The sequence below is a fragment of the Pseudophryne corroboree genome, chromosome 7 (assembly GCF_028390025.1).
Source record: "Pseudophryne corroboree isolate aPseCor3 chromosome 7, aPseCor3.hap2, whole genome shotgun sequence".
In the NCBI taxonomy this organism is placed as follows: Eukaryota; Metazoa; Chordata; class Amphibia; order Anura; family Myobatrachidae; genus Pseudophryne; species Pseudophryne corroboree.
Window position 1 is genome coordinate 237,043,849 of NC_086450.1, and position 18,435 is coordinate 237,062,283.

General features: G+C 44.4%; 1 protein-coding gene across 3 annotated transcripts in view; it reads right to left on the reverse strand.

Moving 5' to 3' along the window:
• The window catches only part of LOC134945028 (uncharacterized), a 277,136-nt gene that overhangs the window by 45,828 nt on the left and 212,873 nt on the right, over positions 1 to 18,435 (reverse strand). For 2 of the 3 annotated variants that reach the window (XM_063934039.1, XM_063934038.1), the window contains exons 3-5: positions 7,999 to 8,078; positions 6,349 to 6,516; positions 3,551 to 3,695 (exon numbers count right to left, since the gene is read on the reverse strand). In XM_063934039.1, the coding sequence (XP_063790109.1) occupies positions 3,551 to 3,695; positions 6,349 to 6,516; positions 7,999 to 8,078 (393 nt within the window). Of the gene's footprint in view, positions 1 to 3,550; positions 3,696 to 6,348; positions 8,079 to 18,435 lie in introns of those variants that run through there. The other variant, XM_063934037.1, reaches the window with a different exon arrangement.

Consider the following 18,435-nt stretch of genomic DNA (forward strand, 5'->3'; position numbering starts at 1 on the left):
CCCTTACGCTCGCAAATAGCGGCATTATGTCTATGAGGGGGCGGAGCTTACTGTAGAGATGGAGACAAAGTTGTCTCTGTCTCAAATCGAAAAACAATCGTGCTGCCGGGACTCGCACTGAGCCGACCAGGCAGGGTGCAGGGGAGCTGAAGCAGGGAGTGTTTGACGGAGTGTGGGGGCCCCCCTGTGTGTGGGGGGCCCTGGATGGCCGCCATGCCTATAATACGGCTCTGATGCAGAGAGCACTGGCAAATGATCCTTAACTACACATTGTAAAGATGGGTACACACTGGCAGATATATCTGCCGATCAACTGATGGGCAGATATATCTATGGACGGATCGGGCAGTGTGTTGAGCATAGACACTGCCCGATCCGTCGGGAAATGACATCATGAACTGGGCGGGCGTGTACGCATGCCCGCCCGCACAGTTCAGCTGTCAATCACTGCACGCCGCAGCATGTGAACACACAGCGACGCGACAAAATATTGGTAGATATATTGGGCATCGGCTATGCTGCGAGGCCCACGCGATATGTCTGTGAACGACGGAGTTCACAGACATATCGCCCGTACACACTGGCCGACGAACCCGCAATATATATCGGCCATTCAAGAGAACGTCCGCTATATCGGGCTGTGTGTACCCACCTTAAGAAGACCGAATAACTGCAACTGCATATGCGGTTGCAGCAGCAGCCTTAAACACGTCCCCCCACTAATAGTTGCGACGCACCTGCGTATTTGTCGCCACTCCCCATTGCCTCCCCCCAAATTGTCCCTGACTGTCAATTACTTTGCAAATAAATCCTCTCTGGGACCGCTGTCGCAAGACCATTACGGTGCATGGACTTAGACGCATGCGCAGTCTGGTGATAGCTCAACTGCGAAAAAATCAGAATGAGGTCCAGAATACACAACCAGTTCATTTGCTATCTGTACATTTTATTGGGTAATGCAGAGCAGAACCACAGAAGTACAGGAGGAATATACAATAAATGTCCCACATCACCCCTTACTTTCTACAAAAATATGTAGAAATTTTGAAAAAATAAGTGTCAGGGCCATTCCATAACTGTAACGCAGGTGATTTCACTGACATCTCCTAGTTAAAATTCTCCTTCAATAATTTCCACAGTTCCCAAACATTAAGTAATATGAGGATTTGGAAAGTATGTCATTAATCAAGTTACAAAAAGCTATGTATTCCTGAACTTGTGTTACTGTGTACCAACCTGAGATGGCGTACAGCACCCGATAGTCTTCCCAAGATCTCTGCTTCACTACAGTTACTCGTTCCCTCCAAGCTCCCAGATGGCAGCAGCGGGGGGCTGCAGCTGTGTGTATGTAGAACACTGCCCCAGCTCACAGACCACTCTGTGACTTCCCTGGGCATCACCCCCAACACAGCAGTAGGAAACTTCTCCCCCTAACACCGCGGCGCACACTGGCTGACCAACCTTGCGGAGAGCATAGTCAGAAGGTGGCTGCTGTATGATGGCTGCTACTGGGGGCTATTCAGATCTATTAATACAGTGGTTGTCAAACTCGGTCCTCAGGACCCCAAACAGCTTATGGGGTATATTCAATTAAAGTTGGATCCATTCCGACATGAATTTGTCGGAATGGATCTGACAGGACCTATTCAATGAACGGCCAAATCCAAAAGGATTTGGCAGTTCCTCACCATCTCAATCCGACTTAAAAAAAAAGTCGGATTGAGATGAGGGTGCTGAGAGGAGGAGACTGGGGAGAGCAGTGGCTACAGCAGCATAGCAGGAGGATGGAGCACCACCGCCAGACCTCATGGCAGCGTCCACCCGGCTTCAGCAAGCGGGGTCTCGCTTGCTGAAGCTGGGTGGACGCTGCCGTGAGTGGCGGCAGTGCCCCATCCTCCTGCTATGCTGTGCTGTAGCCGCTGCTCTCCCCTGTCTTCCCGCTGCTCTCCCCTGTCTCCTCCTCTCAGCACCCTCATCTCAATCCGACTTTTTTTAAAGTCGCATTGAGATGGTCGGAAATGGGGCCAAAACCTGTCAAATTTTTCCCAGTTTCCGACAGAAGCTCGCGGATCGGCAGCTATTCCGCTGATCCACGTGCTTTCCAACAAGTCGAGTTCCCCAACTTGTCGGATAAAAAATCCGGGGATTGAATAGGTCGGAACCCCTTCCGACCTGAAAAAGTCGAAAACTTTCCGACAAGATGGCAGTTTCGACAGCAATAGAATATACCTCCATGTCTTCCAGGTCACTAAGCTGGAGCAGAGGTGTACTCATTACGTACTGACACGTTTTAAAAGATCCACAGGTGATTATGTTAAGAGATCTGGAAAACACAAACTGTTTTGGGCCCTGAGGACCAATTTTGAGAACCTATGTATTAATATATATATATATATATATATATATATAGAATAGATCATACTGGCACATTGAACATGATAAAGGCGCATGATCATGATCAGAATTAGTTCAAGTACAAGTTCAGTTTATTGTCATCAGCCAAAACAAATTGACAGACAAAATTAAAATAGTACATAGCACCTGATAGCAGGCGACACAGTCATAACATACATAAAAACCCATAAAAAATAATACACTCATACACTTAACATCCGTACTGCAGATGGAAATCCTGCAAAAAAATAATACACTCATACATTTAACATCCGTACTGCAGAAGGAAATCCTGCAAAAAGTAACGGGATACCGCAGCTGTAGGGGAAAGTATCACACTTCCGAAAAGCTGACTCCGCAGAAAGAGTAGCTTTTTGGAAGTGATAATTCAGTTAATGAGGCATGAAGAATGCCTCTGAAAAGGCACCCAAAGGGTTATATAGATAGACTAGGAAGAGGAAAACGGTTGTTACAGAAACAAACACGTTTCCCCACAATGAAAAGTCACTGCATCTAATAAGAGGTGTTTACAAACAACTAAGATGTTGTATAAATATATATTTTTTTATTCCTCCCCATGTGTATCTCTCATATCTTTAATAGTTTTGCGCCATCTAGTTGCATCATTAGTAGCCAAGGTATCAATTTTAAGCTAGAGACCATCCCAATTGGAGAGAGAATAGGGAGGTGAAGAAAACCCCTGCTGGCAGAGCCTGTTAAAGACCCCATGGGGCCCTAGGCAAGATATTTGTTTGGTACTACATCTTTTCATTAAGAGGTCCTCACATAACAATGGATTAGAGTAATATGGGCCTTCAGTGCTTATCGGGCCCTAGGAGGGTGCCTAAGATGCAAGCTATATAGCTGTTTGATATCTTTATTCTGCACTGATGGGCTGACCGCATTGATCGTGTGCCCCCGGTACTGACCCTACCATTCAACCTAATATAACTGTCAGCCTCACTTGTTGTCACCCTAATATAACTGTCAGCCTAACATGTTGGAGGGGCACTTAGGAGAGATTGCTTGTTTTCTGACACTCCCAGCCCCACTAATGAATTCCCTGAAAGTTAGAATGAATCGTGGTGTTCAACAATATTACTAGGTTTCCCAATTTGATCATCATGATCTATGGCCCAGATGTCTCTGTACTTACATTGGGTTTTGGGTCAGAGGATACCTCATTGTTTGGAACCTTCTGGCAGCTTTGTGTTGTCATGGAGGCAGCAGAAGATTGATTGCTTTGCTCCTGGGATGTGGTTTCGTCACATGATCCACTGGCTGGAGTTTCAGCAATACAGCTGGGGGACATTACAGTTATTTCATTACTGAAAACACTAAACCTCAGCCCAATTATCACCGTATAAATCGATCAGGGCAGAGTTTCCTAAACTCCCCCATTACAGTCCAGGTTTTAAGGATATCCATTATTAAGCACAGGTGACTGAATAAGTACTCAATATGATTTAAACATCTGGGGGTATATTTACAAAGATTCGTGTTTTTGCCGTTTTGAAGGGTGTTTGAACTCGAATGGTATCGGGTGCATTTTACTGCAACTTTTTGAATCCTGATACGATCATTCACTAAGCTGCCAACTTTTCCCAATTCGTTTTTTCTGATGTCGATGTGATTTGTAATGTTAGGCAGTGTTTTACGGGAGTGATGAGTAAAACACTGCCTGACAAAACACAAGTACCAGCTTGCGGGGGAGGCTTGCTGGGACTTGTAGTACTGCTACTAAAAACAATATTCACATTTTTTACACATGGCTATCAGCCCCCCATCCGCCGCCCTTGGATGGGGGGGACAGCCTCGGGCTTCACCCCTGGCCCTTGGGTGGCTGGAGGGGGGGGACCCTTTGATTTAAGGGGTCCCCACTCCTCCAGGGTACCCCGGCCAGGGGTGACTAGTTGGGTATGTAATGCCAGGGCTGCAGGGACCAGTATAAAGGTGTCCCCCGGCTGTGGCATTATGTACCTGGCTAGTGGAGCCCGGTGCTGGTTTCAAAAATACGGGGGACCCCTATGCTTTTTGTCCCCCATATTTTTGGAACCAGGACCAGGCGCAGAGCCCAGTGCTGGTTGATGAAATATGGGGGAACCCCTGTCATTTTTTTCCCCATATTTTGACAACCAGGACCGGCTCAAAGAGCCCGAAGCTGGTTATGCTTAGGAGGGGGGACCCCACGCAATTTTTTTTTAAGTTTTAACACTAAACAGACCCTTTCCCATAGATAACCATGCACAGATCTCACTGATCCGTGCATGGTTATCCAAACTCGACTGGAAAAAGCAGGTCTATTTTTTTGCTGCTTTTTTTAACGAATCGAAAAAAAAACAGACCCGCACTTGAGCACTCAGAGACTAACACCCAAATACGAATGAATAGTGCATGCCCGTATTGTATGAAATAACAGCCGCGTTTGACCGATGGTCTATTCATTCGTATTTCTGAACTTTGCTAATCAAACCATTACGAATAGTCCAAACACTGCCGAGATTGGTGCTTAGTGAATTCCCGGATTGGGACTTAGAAAAAAAAACACAAATCGGACAAACTCGAATTCTTAGTAAATTTTGGCCCTGGACTCAAGCATGGATATTCTTAAATCTTGGCTGTAGTGGTGGAGTTTGGGAAACTCTGGACTAGAGTTTATTTTGGAGGCGATTAGCAGGTTACAATTATCAGGAATCACTCCATACTTTTTGTGGAGGAAGGGGTGTATTTTGTACCCTACAGGCACAATTGATGCAAGTTAGGGCACAATTACAACTGTAATAAAAATATGCAATACAGAAATGAGACACATAATAAAGGCAAAACCAGTATTTCAGGAGAAACTAAACAACCTGAAATGAATAAAGGAGGCCTTCTAACCTAAGAGTAGATTAGAATTAACGTTTTAGTCTATAATCCATGCGCATCTTTATGTGCACTTTCAATCCTACAAATATATGTGAGCTCCATATCACGGGTGGTCCCCAAAAATCAATGTGTTTGTGATCCTTACTATGCAGTGGTGGATAAATAGGCACAAGTCCACAAATCTAGATGGGTTGTGGGTCCATATAATGGACCGGATGTAATGGCTTGCGAGACGGCCAGAGCTACGAGACTCCGGCTGAACTTGAAAAATTTTTTAAAGCAGCAAACGTTTACAAGGCAAAACTTGGTTGGTTTTGCCTTGTAAACGTTTGCTGCTTTAAAAAAACTTACAAGTTCAGCAGGAATCTTGGAGCTCCGGCCGTCTCGCAAGCCATTATATCCGTCCCATTTTGTGCTTGTAAATAATCTTTACAGACTGACAGTAAATCAGTAAACAAAGTGATCGACTGAAAGCTGTATGTTCTCAGCAGACATTTTTCTCAGTTTCTCAAAACAATCGTTCTCGTTTCAGAGATTTTCCTTTAACCTAATTATATATAGCACAATACTGCCCTGAGTTTGCTATTTCAGTCTATATCGGCCATCAAATCATACACATGTTTATAGTGTCTACTGTATGTGTCTGTGTGTAAGTGTTAGGTGGCCCACTGGGGCAGTGTCCTTTGTGACTTACAGTGTACAGCACTGCATAACTTGATGGAGCTGCTGTATATACTGTAACTAAACTATAATAATAAATCTCTTATGTGCAGTTTTGAAATACGTATTTTGTATTTTTGTGTTGAGGCACTCATACCTGCACTATTATCTACATAACATAAGTTGTTAAGAGTCTGATAGTTATTCTAAACAATTTTAAACAATCTCTAGGTTATGGCCAAACTAACTTTCCTTTGTATCTCTGGACTACCATGATTTCCTGTGATGCTGGGTGACAGTGTGTATCCTGCTCCATTACAACAGAAATATATATCTTCCTCTATTGCTTCACTGAAACTCTGGCTTCAGATTCAATTGCAACTGACTTCCTACTTCTGCATATCAAAGATTTATAAAACATATTACCTTTTCTTGATAAGATCAATAGCTGATCCTATGAGGCCGTCTTTCATTTTCTGCAGCTTGGCACCATAACCGGACAGATCAGTTGCTTCTAAAAGCAAAGATGGACAGCAAGAAGAGTGGGCTTCAGAAGAAGGACCCTGCTCAGCAATGCCACGGAATCCACTAGACCTATTCATATCAGACACATGAGAATCACACACCACAAGCTCTTCTTTCGCACTATGCATGGTTAGCGCCTGGAATGGGAACCTTGAGACAGGACTGGAACAAATGGGAGCTGTGAATGTAGGCCAGTATGAAGGGTGAACTCTGCTGTCTAATGAGCCATGCTGTACATTGAACGGACCTCTGCTGTTAGTATCACTGTAACTCAGGGACTGATCTTGCAAAGTACTGATTCCATTAGGCGTAGAAGTGGATTCTTGCTCATGGGCCTGTCTAAGACTGGCATTAACTGTATTAATGTTCCGCTCAGTGCTTCTATCCCGTTCTTGCACAGCTCTCTTATGTATGAAGGGTTCTGCATTTTCCAAGCAGACATCATTCTTTGATATGCAGCTCTTTTCCTTACTGCGCATCCTCTTAAATTCTTCAAATGTTGGAATGTACAACCTGCCTTTACTGCATGGCTTCTTTGTGGGTTCTGTTTCCCACACCCTGCCCGGGCATTGCCTCTGTTCTTTGAAAGACTCTGCAGTTTTTGACTTCACCAAACCTTTGCTCTCACTCTCTCCTTGGTATAATGTCAGGTTAGGGGAGCTATTCTGCCTGCGTAGCTGAAGCCTCCTCCTGGCTTCCTGCTTAATGTGCTCTGGACTTATCCTGTGGTAGAAGTTTCTTGTGCATTGCCTGGTTCCTGGCATTGTGCTGTTTGAAAGTGCAGGTTGAACTGCAGATACTGTGCTACAGGGCGCATTACACTTGCAGTGCTGACATGGTCTGTCTGCAGTTGCCCATGCCATACTGTCAACCATAAAAGTCTGTGGGCGGACAGGTCTGCTGGGTTCTACAGTCTTAGAGCTGTGAGTTCTTAACTTCTCCTTCAGTTCTCTTTTGGCATCACTACAGGATAACTTGTCATCTGCTGCAGGAAAAAGCCACTGAGGTACTTTGGAAAGATGTGGTAAATTAAGATCTTTGTACACAGTTCCCCTCTCTGACATGCTCTGGAGTGACACATTCCCTGAAGATCCTACTGAGATGTGCCTTGTGCTTCTACAATGCAGAACAATTTCACTATCCATGTTCGTGTAGTGTGCAAACACACTTGATTCTGACCAGTGTAGGTTCTCCAAGCTCCGATATAGCCTGGGTTCAGCAATAGTGCTTGATTCCTTGGTACTTGCATGGCACACTTGTAGAGGGTGAAACCCATCTCCAAGAACATGGCAGTCTACGTCCTTTAATGGATGCATGCTGCAAACCGAGGGTGCCTCTAAGCCATGTTTGGTGCACAGCTGATAATTCTGGGGAACCGGAATGATTTTGGAATGTTCATGCAGGTCATCAGCACACATGTATGTCATAGCAGATGGACATGGGAGGTTTGCACACGGATGTTGGAGGAGACAGAGTGGGCCTGAATAGCAGCCGTGATGATGCTGAGTGTCCATAGCATGGGTAGCAGCTCAGTCTGCTGAGAGTACTCACATTCTAGCAGTTTTACTGAGCACTTTATACGCAGAACGTGGAGGGGACATTGCTGAATGAATCCGCTTGTGTGACGTACCCTTTAAAGAAAAGGAGAAATGTTAATAATTTCATTATTTTTACAATGGGGCAAAAAAATAGTTTTTTTTCTATTTCTACTTAATATTGTATATTGTACACACCACCACTAAAACGATGAGATGGGTTCAATTATCAGTTCAGACACTGATAACAATAATGTTTATTTATATAGCGCTTTTCTCCAAAATGACTCAAAGAGCTTAATAATTGAAGGAAAGAAACCATACTAAAAGTGAGGCTGCCATCGGGTATGGGTCATTGGGTCGACACAACTTAGGTCGACAGTCATTAGGTTGACATGGTCATTAGGTCGACATGTACTAGGTCAACAATTCAAAAAGTCGACATGAGGTTTTTTTTACTTTTTTTGGTGTAGTTTTCTTCGTAAAGTGACGAGGAACCCCAATTAGTGCACCGTGTCCCCTCACATGGCGAGCGGAAGCAAGGCGCCTCACTGTGCTCGGCACAGGTTACTGTTTCCAACTGTACATGGATCCACATGGATCGTAAAGTATGAAAAAGTCCAAATTTTTTTTAAAATTTTTTAAAAGCACATGTCGACCTTTTGAACTGTCGACCTAGTACATGTCGCCCTAATGACCATGTAGACCTAGTGACCCTGCCGTACTAATGCATGTCGACCAATAGTGGTCGACCTAATGACTGTCGACCTGAGTGGTGTCGACCTAATGACCTTAAAAATGTTAAAACTTAACTTTTATCCAAGGACTTACAAAAGACAGACATACAAAAACACTTAAGTATAAATGTGGATAAATATCCAATCCAATGACAACCAGCACATTGGTGTACAATATTGCAGTTCTACAACATAGGTCATATCATCCTCTTGTGAAAGCCCATGTTATATGTGCTTGCCTTCAGCAGAGGTAAGTAATACAAAAAATATAAACTTAAGCTGTGTACACACGGTGAGATAAATCTGTAACTCCTAGCGGTGGCACTGTAAGCATCTTGTTCCAGATGACACTTTGCTAGGATATGGAGACAAGATCTGTTTACTCAAATGATACTACGGCCGAAATATAATGAAGTCCGAGTTCAGCGGCCGTGCAGGATGCCAACCAAACTCAGGGGCAATCATTTACAAGGAATGGTTTAGCCCGGCCATAACATCCAGGCCTTAGTATGTCACATTTAGAAATTCATTCCATGAATGGTTTAGCCCAGCTTTAACATCCAGGCCTTAGTACCTGTATCTCACGTTTAGAAATTAATTCCATGAATGGTTTAGCCCGGCCTTAACATCCAGGCCTTAGTACCTGTATCTCACGTTTAGAAATTCATTCCATGAATGGTTTAGCCCGGCCTTAACATCCAGGCCTTAGTACCTGTATCTCACGTTTAGAAATTAATTCCATGAATGGTTTAGCCCGGCCTTAACATCCAGGCCTTAGTACCTGTATCTCACGTTTAGAAATTCATTCCATGAATGGTTTAGCCCGGCCTTAATATCCAGGCCTTAGTACCTGTATCTCACGTTTAGAAATTCATTCCATGAATGGTTTAGCCCGGCCTTAACATCCAGGCCTTAATAATCTCACATTTAGGAATTCATTCCATGAAAACAAATAGTAACATAATTGTGATGAAACAGTATAAGAGGCTGAATTGATGTATCCAATATGCAAGTAGCATTCAAACTGTTGTAAGCTATTCTTTCAGCAAAAACAATTCACTGATTAAAAGTGAATTGCATAAATAAATTATATTTTGTGTTATTGCAGTTTCCTTGTGTACTTTCTAGATAATTAATCAATTGCTTGTATAGAATTCCCTGTGGTCATCTGCAAGGTATCTTAGGGAAAAGAAAAGTAGGAAGGAGGATGTTATAATAACTGCCTTCTACTTTTGGGGGTTTTCTTCTTAGATATTGAACCCACAATGAGAGGACATATATTTGGTATATACATAAATGAATATAAGGAGAAACTGAAGAGATTAATTTTGTATTTGAATGGATACAGCTATAGAACATCACTTGTGCTGGTAAAATATATCAATTAATGAAAGGCCCATGGCAAAATATATTAGTTATTATTATTTAGTAAGATCATAAAACTCATATGTGATATAATTATGTTAGTGAAAGCATAAACACATAATTCTGTGGTGTAGTGATCCCCACACTAAAGGAAATAAAGGAGTGATAGTGCTACCAGAGGATTGCAGTCTACTTCTGCTTTTAACCATCTTATCTGTGACATCAAATAGTTAATGAGAGAGTATCCATGCAATCAAAAATAGGAACAAGAATTTCCAGATCTCCCTAAATATGCCAAAGATTGGGGCCATGACACACAGATAGACCTGTCAGAGGAGGACTGGGAGAAGTGTTTCCAAGCCACCTTTGTGATTTCCTCAAGTTATTCAGTCCTCGAAACGCACTTTAAAGTCTTATCCCGGTGGTACAGGTGTCCCCTAACCCTGGCTAAAATGTTCCCTGATGTACCCGACACGTGCTGGCGATGTAATACTGCAACGGGCTCCCCGATGCATATCTGGTGGGACTGCCCCACACTTCGTCCATTTTGGAATAAAGTTATTGCTAACTCAAAGATGATAGTGGGTTCGGAGGTTCCTGCTGAGCCTGCCTTCTGGCTTCTCAACTGAGTTACATGGCCCCTGTCGACCTACAAAAACTCTTTGTTAAAATTCCTTAATAGCGCAGCTAAAGCAGTTATCCCGGTTCGCTGGCGGTCCACTGACCCCCCTACTGTGAGGGAGTGGGTGGCCAGAGTAGACTGGTATATGTCTATGGAGGAGTTGCGGGTGACTCCGGAGTCCCATCGGAGATTCTCGACTACTTGGTCCCCTTGGCTGGAATTTAAATCCTCACAAGCTTGCATGACATTGATACTTTAACTCGGGTCCCCCACAAGGGTCCCTATTTCCAACTTTTAGTTGTCATATTGTCACTCGATGTTAGCTGTTGATATTTCTGCTCCTTGACCCGACTGTGTTAGGGTCTCCTGCCCTGTGCTGCCACGTCGTCATGGCAACCGGGAGACAAGTGCTAGCGGAGTGACCTGAGCGCAGCTGATACTCCGGTTCGGGTCTTTTGCTGTGCAGTGGTTATAGGCTCTGTGCATGGCAGGGGATCCGGTGCTGGTTTTTGTGCTCACAGTCTGTGAGGTCTGAGTGGGGCGTGGACAGCACCTGCTTTATAAGGCCTCTTCTCAGGGTAAGCAGATGCTGCTGAATCTTTGTTGGTTAGTCAGTTTCTGAAAGTTAGCCAGTACTGTGTAGCTTTGTATTTGTTTGTTGCTTACTGCAAATAGGCCTGGGGATTTGGTATTACACTCTGCCAATCCAGACCTAGCAGTAAGACTGGAGTCAGTCGTTTAGCTTGCTGGGGTTCTGTTACTACTCTGTGAACTTAGCAAGTTTGCGGCTGTATTCTAAGACTTGCCTGTCTAATCCTGTCTCACTGTGCTAGGTGTCAGGGGTCAGTTTAGTGGCAGTAAGCTGAACCTGTGCACTGCAAGTGAGAATTAGGATTGTGGAGACTCTCCTTGTGTCTATCATTCCATCTCTGACCAAGGAGTTTACTGCCACACCCGTTGGTAACCCTTTAGGGTTTTGCTGTTGCCCTTAGCAACAGCATTTCGGGTTCTCTACGTATTAAAACACAACATCTTGCTTTTCCCATCTGAGCAGTTCTAATACAAGGGAGATACCCAGTTCCTTAGCCTCTGGGCTTCTCTGTTCACTTTGTGTGTATTTTGTTAACCTATCACCTTCTGTGTACGTTATGTCATATTCCCCAGTCTGTCTGTAAGTCCATTTGTTTTGCATAACAGTTCTAACACCAGTACATTCCTGCAGGCACTGGAGTGCATAACAGTCCTGACACCAGTACTTTCCTGCAGGCACTGGTGTGCATAACAGACTGGACCTGAGAAAGTCCACACTGTCTCTGCCCCCCCCCCCCCCCCTCTTTTTCTGAATCTCTTTTTCCACCCTGTACTCTTTTCTGTCCCTTACTTCTTTATTAGTTTTAGTGTTAAGAAATGCCATGGTTTAGACAGCCTTAATTTCTTAATTTAGAGAGGCCGGATTTGATCTCGGTCGGGAGATATTAACCTGGACATTGAGTTTATTCATATCTGGCCATATTGTCTAGGTTTAACTGTTACTGTTTAAACCTAACGGATTGTGTTTCCTTGTATTATCGGTTAAACTATGAACGCTGTCTCACTTGCCTTGTTATTATACCATAAAACAATAAACATTTATTGGAAAAAAAAAAAAATAGGAACAAGAAGTGCTTCTACTACGAGCTGATGAGAGCGCATTTAAGATATGAAAGTAAATAGAGTTAGCATGTCAGTGCATGAGGTGATTGCCTGTCAGCGTGGGTGAGGACGGACATTTGTAACAGTGTATTTCACCAATGTGTATCTTACATGATACAGGTTACCAAGAGTATCATTTGATCGGAAGATTGTTCATCCCACCCACAAGAGTAACAGGCAAGGCAGCCATCTTGAGAGCTCTACATAGTTTGTAATGAGCGCAATAAGCTATATGTAGAGACATGATAAGCCTTGGGGAAATTATAAAAGAGGAAATGGAGAATGGCCAGAGAGCTGTAGGGAAGAGGTGAAGTGAAACAGTGGCAAAAAAGGCAAAAATACAGTTTTAGTTATATGGCAGGGCAGAAGTAAAGACAATAAAAGCAGAAAAACAAAATGAGAGACGACTGGAGTATGTGACAGATACAGGGGGTTAGACAATAATATGGAAACAGTACACTGACGGCGTGCGTGAATAAGACGTACAATTTTTTTACGTCAACCCGGATGTGGTGCCATAGTAGTTTGTTTTTCCTGTATGAGGGGAAACCTGTTGAGGCCAAGGGCGTAGCTACCATAAGTGCAGGGAGTGCAGCTGCTATGGGGCTCAGAGCTGAGAGGGGCCCACCTTCCCTGTCGCAATTACATGTGTTATATACATTTTTCACCATTGGGTGGTACACAAGGGCCCTTAATTACTTTTGCATTGGGCCCTACAATATATCTAGTTATGCCGATGTACCTGCTCATTGTAATGTGGTATAAAACGAACTGGAGGGCATTATAATGTTACATAATATGAGCTGGGGCACTGTAATGTGGCACAATATGAAGTGGAGGCACTATAGTGTGTCATAATGTAAATTGGGGGTACAGTGTGGCATCATGTGTCCTTGCAGCCCTGCAATATGAAAAAAACATGAACTAGGGCACTTATGGTGCAGAAAATGAACTAGGGCACTATTATGGGGGATAAAAGTAACAACTGCTGCAGAGAGGTATCTCTCTAGAAGCATTTGGAGAAGGGCCGCTTCAAAATATTGCTATGGGGCCCACAAAGTTGTGGCTACGCCCCTGGTTGAGGCAGTTGGAGGTCTCAGTTGCTCCGTCGAAATTGTACTGTCCAGGCGTTAGTGAATCATATCTGTGCTCACGGACTTTCAGAGAGGGCAAATTGTTGATGCCCACATAGTATGTGCGTTTGTGACCGCAGTAGCCAATTTATTTGGGATATCTCTAGGAACTGTATCAAAGGTAATGATGGCATATACAGTTTCCGGAAAAATATCATCAGCTAATAAACACCAGTGTGGACGAAAGTGTAAACTGAGTTTCCAGAGACAGAAGGGCATTGAGGATTGAGGGCAAGAATAAGAAGACAACCACTACAAAAGTGACTGCTGAGCTGAATTTCCTTGGCCCACACCCCGTGTTGACAAGAACTGTGAGGTGGGAACTCCACAAGTACAATATTCATGTGCGAGCTGCAGTTGCCAAACCATTAGTAAACCCGGCAAATTCCCAGAAGTAGAGAGAGTGGTGTAACACTCATAAATCGTAGACTGACGAGCAATTGAAGACTGTCATCTGATCGGATGAATCTTCCTTCACCCTGTTCCCAACCACAGGACAATTTTATATGTGGAGAACACCGAGCCAGATGTACAATCATGACTATCTGGTGCCAAGAGTGAAGCATGGTGGAGGGTTGGTGATGATTTGGGCAGCCATATCATGGTATTCTGCCAGCCTCATTATCACCATGCACGGTTCAGTCACTGCCAAGGACTATGTAGACATTTTGGCTGAACAGGTCCATCCCATAGTGCAGACATTGGGGTAAATTTACTAAGGTGGGAGATTTTTAGAACTGGTGATGTTGCTCATAGCAACCAATCAGATTATATCTATTATCTGCTAGAAGCAGCTAAATAAATGGTAAGTAGAATCTGATTGATTGCCATGGGCAACATCACCAGTTCTAAAATTCTCCCACCTTAGTGAATTTACCCCATTGTTTCCGGCAGGTGATGCCTGGTACCAAGATGATCAAGCACCGATTCATACAGCTAGTGTCATCCAATCATGGTTTTCTGAGCATGCAGACGAGGTGTCTCATCTTCCCTGGTCCCCCCTATTGCTGGATCACAGTATCATTGAGCCCCTGTGGTCATTTTTGGTGAACAGTGTTCTGTTATGTCATCAGCCTCCAACATCACTCCGGGAACTTGAACAAGTTTTGCATGAAGAATGGTTTAAGATTCCATTGTCGACCGTCCAGGACTTTTATTTGTCCATTCCAAGGAGAATCCAGGCCATCTTGCATCCTACACCTTATTAGGTAATAAAATCATTATTTTCCTAGGTGTTTCCATATTTTTGTCTAACCCCCGGTATGTGACAGTATTATCTGTTTACGTCCTTGTACTTAGATTGGTGGAATAATAGCGGCACTGCATGATGAATATATCCATGACCATTTCTGTCTGGTTTTTACTTAAGGAATAAGTCCCAATACTAGCTGGTGCCCTAAGGATCGATAAAAAAAGGTACGCTAACAAAAATCTGTTTAGCTGTGTTTTCACCAGAGAAAAGACTTCCTCAACTTGATAAACAGACCCAGTAGTCACCAGGTCCTAGTGAATAGATAAGCCATATAATACTAAGTATGACTGCATATACGTGTGAGGAGACAGGTGCAAACAACTGCTCAGGCCAAGTTGGGTACACACTATACAATGTATTGGCAAATCTTATGATACGCAATGGGTCGGAATGACCAGCATACGTATAGTGGGCCTAATTCATGTTTGTACACAATGCCGATGTTTTTGCGAACAGAGAGATTATCAGCAGACTGCGCATGTGCCGTGATCATACTGCGCACGTGCCAAGGTACCTTTACAATCTCGCTTGCACTAACGTTATACAGTGGTGCCTGAAAGTTTGTGAACCCTTCAGAATTTTCTATATTTTTGCTGAAATTTGCCTAAAACGACGTCAGAGAACTAAATCACACAAATAAGTAAAAAAAACAGGATTTTGATACCTACCGGTAAATCCTTTTCTCCTAGTCCATAGAGGATGCTGGGATCCACTTCATGACCATGGGGTATAGATGGTTCTGCAGGAGCCATGGGCACTCTTAAGACTTTTCAATGGCTGTGAACTGGCTCCTCCCTCTATGCCCCTCCTCCAGACCTCAGTTATAGGAACTGTGCCCAGGGAGACGGACATTTCGAGGAAAGGATTTACTTTAATACTAATGGTGAGATACATACCAGCTCACACCTCAACCATGCCGCACAACATGGCATTCAACATAACACACGCCAACAGGCATGAACCAATTACAGCAAACATGCTGAAACTAATAAAACACAACATGTATAACTCTAATAAACAAAACTGCAGGTAAAGTACGCACTGGGACGGGCGCCCAACATCCTCTACGGACTAGGAGAAAAGGATTTACCGGTAGGTATCAAAATCCTGTTTTCTCATACGTCCTAGAGGATGCTGGGGTCCACTTCATGACCATGGGGTTTATACCAAAGCTCCAGTACGGGCGGAAGAGTGCGGATGACCCTGCAGCACCGATTGACCGAACTTGAGGTCTTCATCGGCCAAGGTGTCAAACTTGTAGAATTTTGTAAATGAGTTTGACCCCGACCAAGTAGCTTCTCGGCAAAGTTGCAATGCCGAGAACCCCCGGGCAGCCGCCCAGGATGAGCCCACCTTCCTAGTGGAATGGGCCTTCACTGACGTCGATAACAGCAATCCAGCCGTAGTATGAGCGTGCTGAATCGTACTTCTGATCCAACGCGCAATAGTCTGCTTGGAAGCAGGACACCCAATCTTGTTGGGAGCATACAGGACAAACAAAGACTCTGTTTTCCGTATTCGAGCTGTTCTAGCGACATAAATCTTCAAAGCTCTAACCACATCTAGAGACTTTTACTCAGTGAACGTGTCAGTAACTACTGGCACCACAATAGGTTGGTTTATGTGGAAAGATGAAACCACCTTTGGAAGAAAATGTTGACGAGTTCTCAACTCTGCCCTATCTTCATGTGAGACAAGGCCCCCAACTCAGACACCCGTCGTGCGGATGCCAATGCCAAAAGCATCACCACTTTCCAAGTGAGTAACTTCAACTCTATCTCTTGTAGAGGCTCAAACCAATCCGATTGAAGAAACTGCAACACCACATTAAGGTCCCATGGTGCCACTGGAGGCACAAATGGAGGCTGGATGTGCAGAACCCCTTTCACGAAGGTCTGAACCTCTGGAAGAGAGGCCAATTGTTTTTGGAAGAACACTGACAAGGCCGAAATCTGGACCTTGATTGACCCCAATCGGACGCCCGCCTCCACACCAGCCTGCAGAAAATGGAGAAAACGTCCCAACTGAAACTCTTCCGTAGGAGCCTTCTTGGATTCACACCAAGACACATATTTTCTCCAAATACGGTGGTAATGTTTCAACGTTACTTCTTTCCTGGCCTGAATAAAGGTGGGGATGACTTCTTTGGGAATACCCTTACGGGCTAGGATCCGGTGCTCAACAGCCATGCCGTCAAACGTAGCCACGATAAGTCTTGATACATGCATGGCCCCTGCTGCAGCAGGTCCTTGCGAAGAGGAAGAGGCTGAGGATCTTCTATGAGCAACTCCTGAAGATCTGGGTACCAAGCCCTCCTTGGCCAGTCTGGGGCAATGAAGATTGCTCGAACTCTTGTTCTCCTTATGATCCTGAGCACCTTTGGGATCAGCGAAAGTGGAGGGAAGACACACCGACCGGAACACCCACTGGGCCACTAGCGCATCCACTGCTATTGCTTGAGGGTCTCTCGACCTGGAACAATATTTCTGAAGCTTCTTGTTGAGATGAGATACCATCATGTCTACTTGAGGAACTCCCCAAAGACTTGTCACCTCTGTGAAGACTTCTCGGTGGAGACCCCACTCTCCTGGATGGAAATCGTGTCTGCTGAGGAAGTCTGCTTCTCAGTTGTCTACTCCCGGAATGAAAATTGCCGACAGAGCCTTTACATGTCTTTCTGCCCAGAGGAGGATCTTCGTCACCTCTGCCATTGCCGCTCTGCTTTTCGTTCCACCCTGACTGTTTATGTACGCGACTGCTGTTACATTGTCCGACTGGATCTGCACGGAATGATCTTGAAGAAGATGTACCGTTTGTTGTAAATGGCTCTCAATTCCAGCATGTTTATGTGAAGGCAGGCTTCCTGACTTGACCATTTTCCATGGAAGTTTTCCCCCTGAGTGTCAGCTCCCCAGCCTCGGAGACTTACATCCGTGGTTACCAGGACCCAGTCCTGAATCCCGAACATGCGTCCCTCTAGTACGTGAGAACTGTGTAGCCACCACAGGAGCGAAATCCTGGCTTTTGATGACAGAATTATCTTCCGGTGCATGTGTAGGTGGGATCCCGACCACTTGTCCAACAGGTCCCACTGGAATACCCTGGCATGGAACCTGACAAACTGTATGGCCTCGTAGGCCGCCACCATCTTCCCCAACAACCGAATGCACTGATGGATCGACACACTCGATGGTTTCAATATCTGTTTTACCATTTTCTGGATTTCCAGAGCCTTTTCCACCGGAAGAAATACTCTTTGAACTTCTGTGTCCAGAATCATCCCGAGAAAAGACAATCTTGTCGTCGGTTCCAACTGTGACTTTGGATAATTTATGATCCAACCGTGTTGTTGGAGTATTGACAGGGAGAGTGTGATGTTTTGTAACAACTGCTCCCTGGATCTTGCCTTTATCAGGAGATCGTCTAGATAAGGAATTATATTGACTCCTTTTTGACGCAGGAGAACCATCATCTCCGCCATCACCTTGGTGAATACCCTCGGTGCCGTGGAGAGACCGAAAGGTAACGTCTGGAATTGGCAAGGGCAATCCTGAATCGCGAATCTCAGATAAGCCTGGTGAGGAGGATAAATGGGAACATGCAGGTAAGCATCTTTTATGTCTACAGACACCATGTAGTCCCCCTCCTCCAG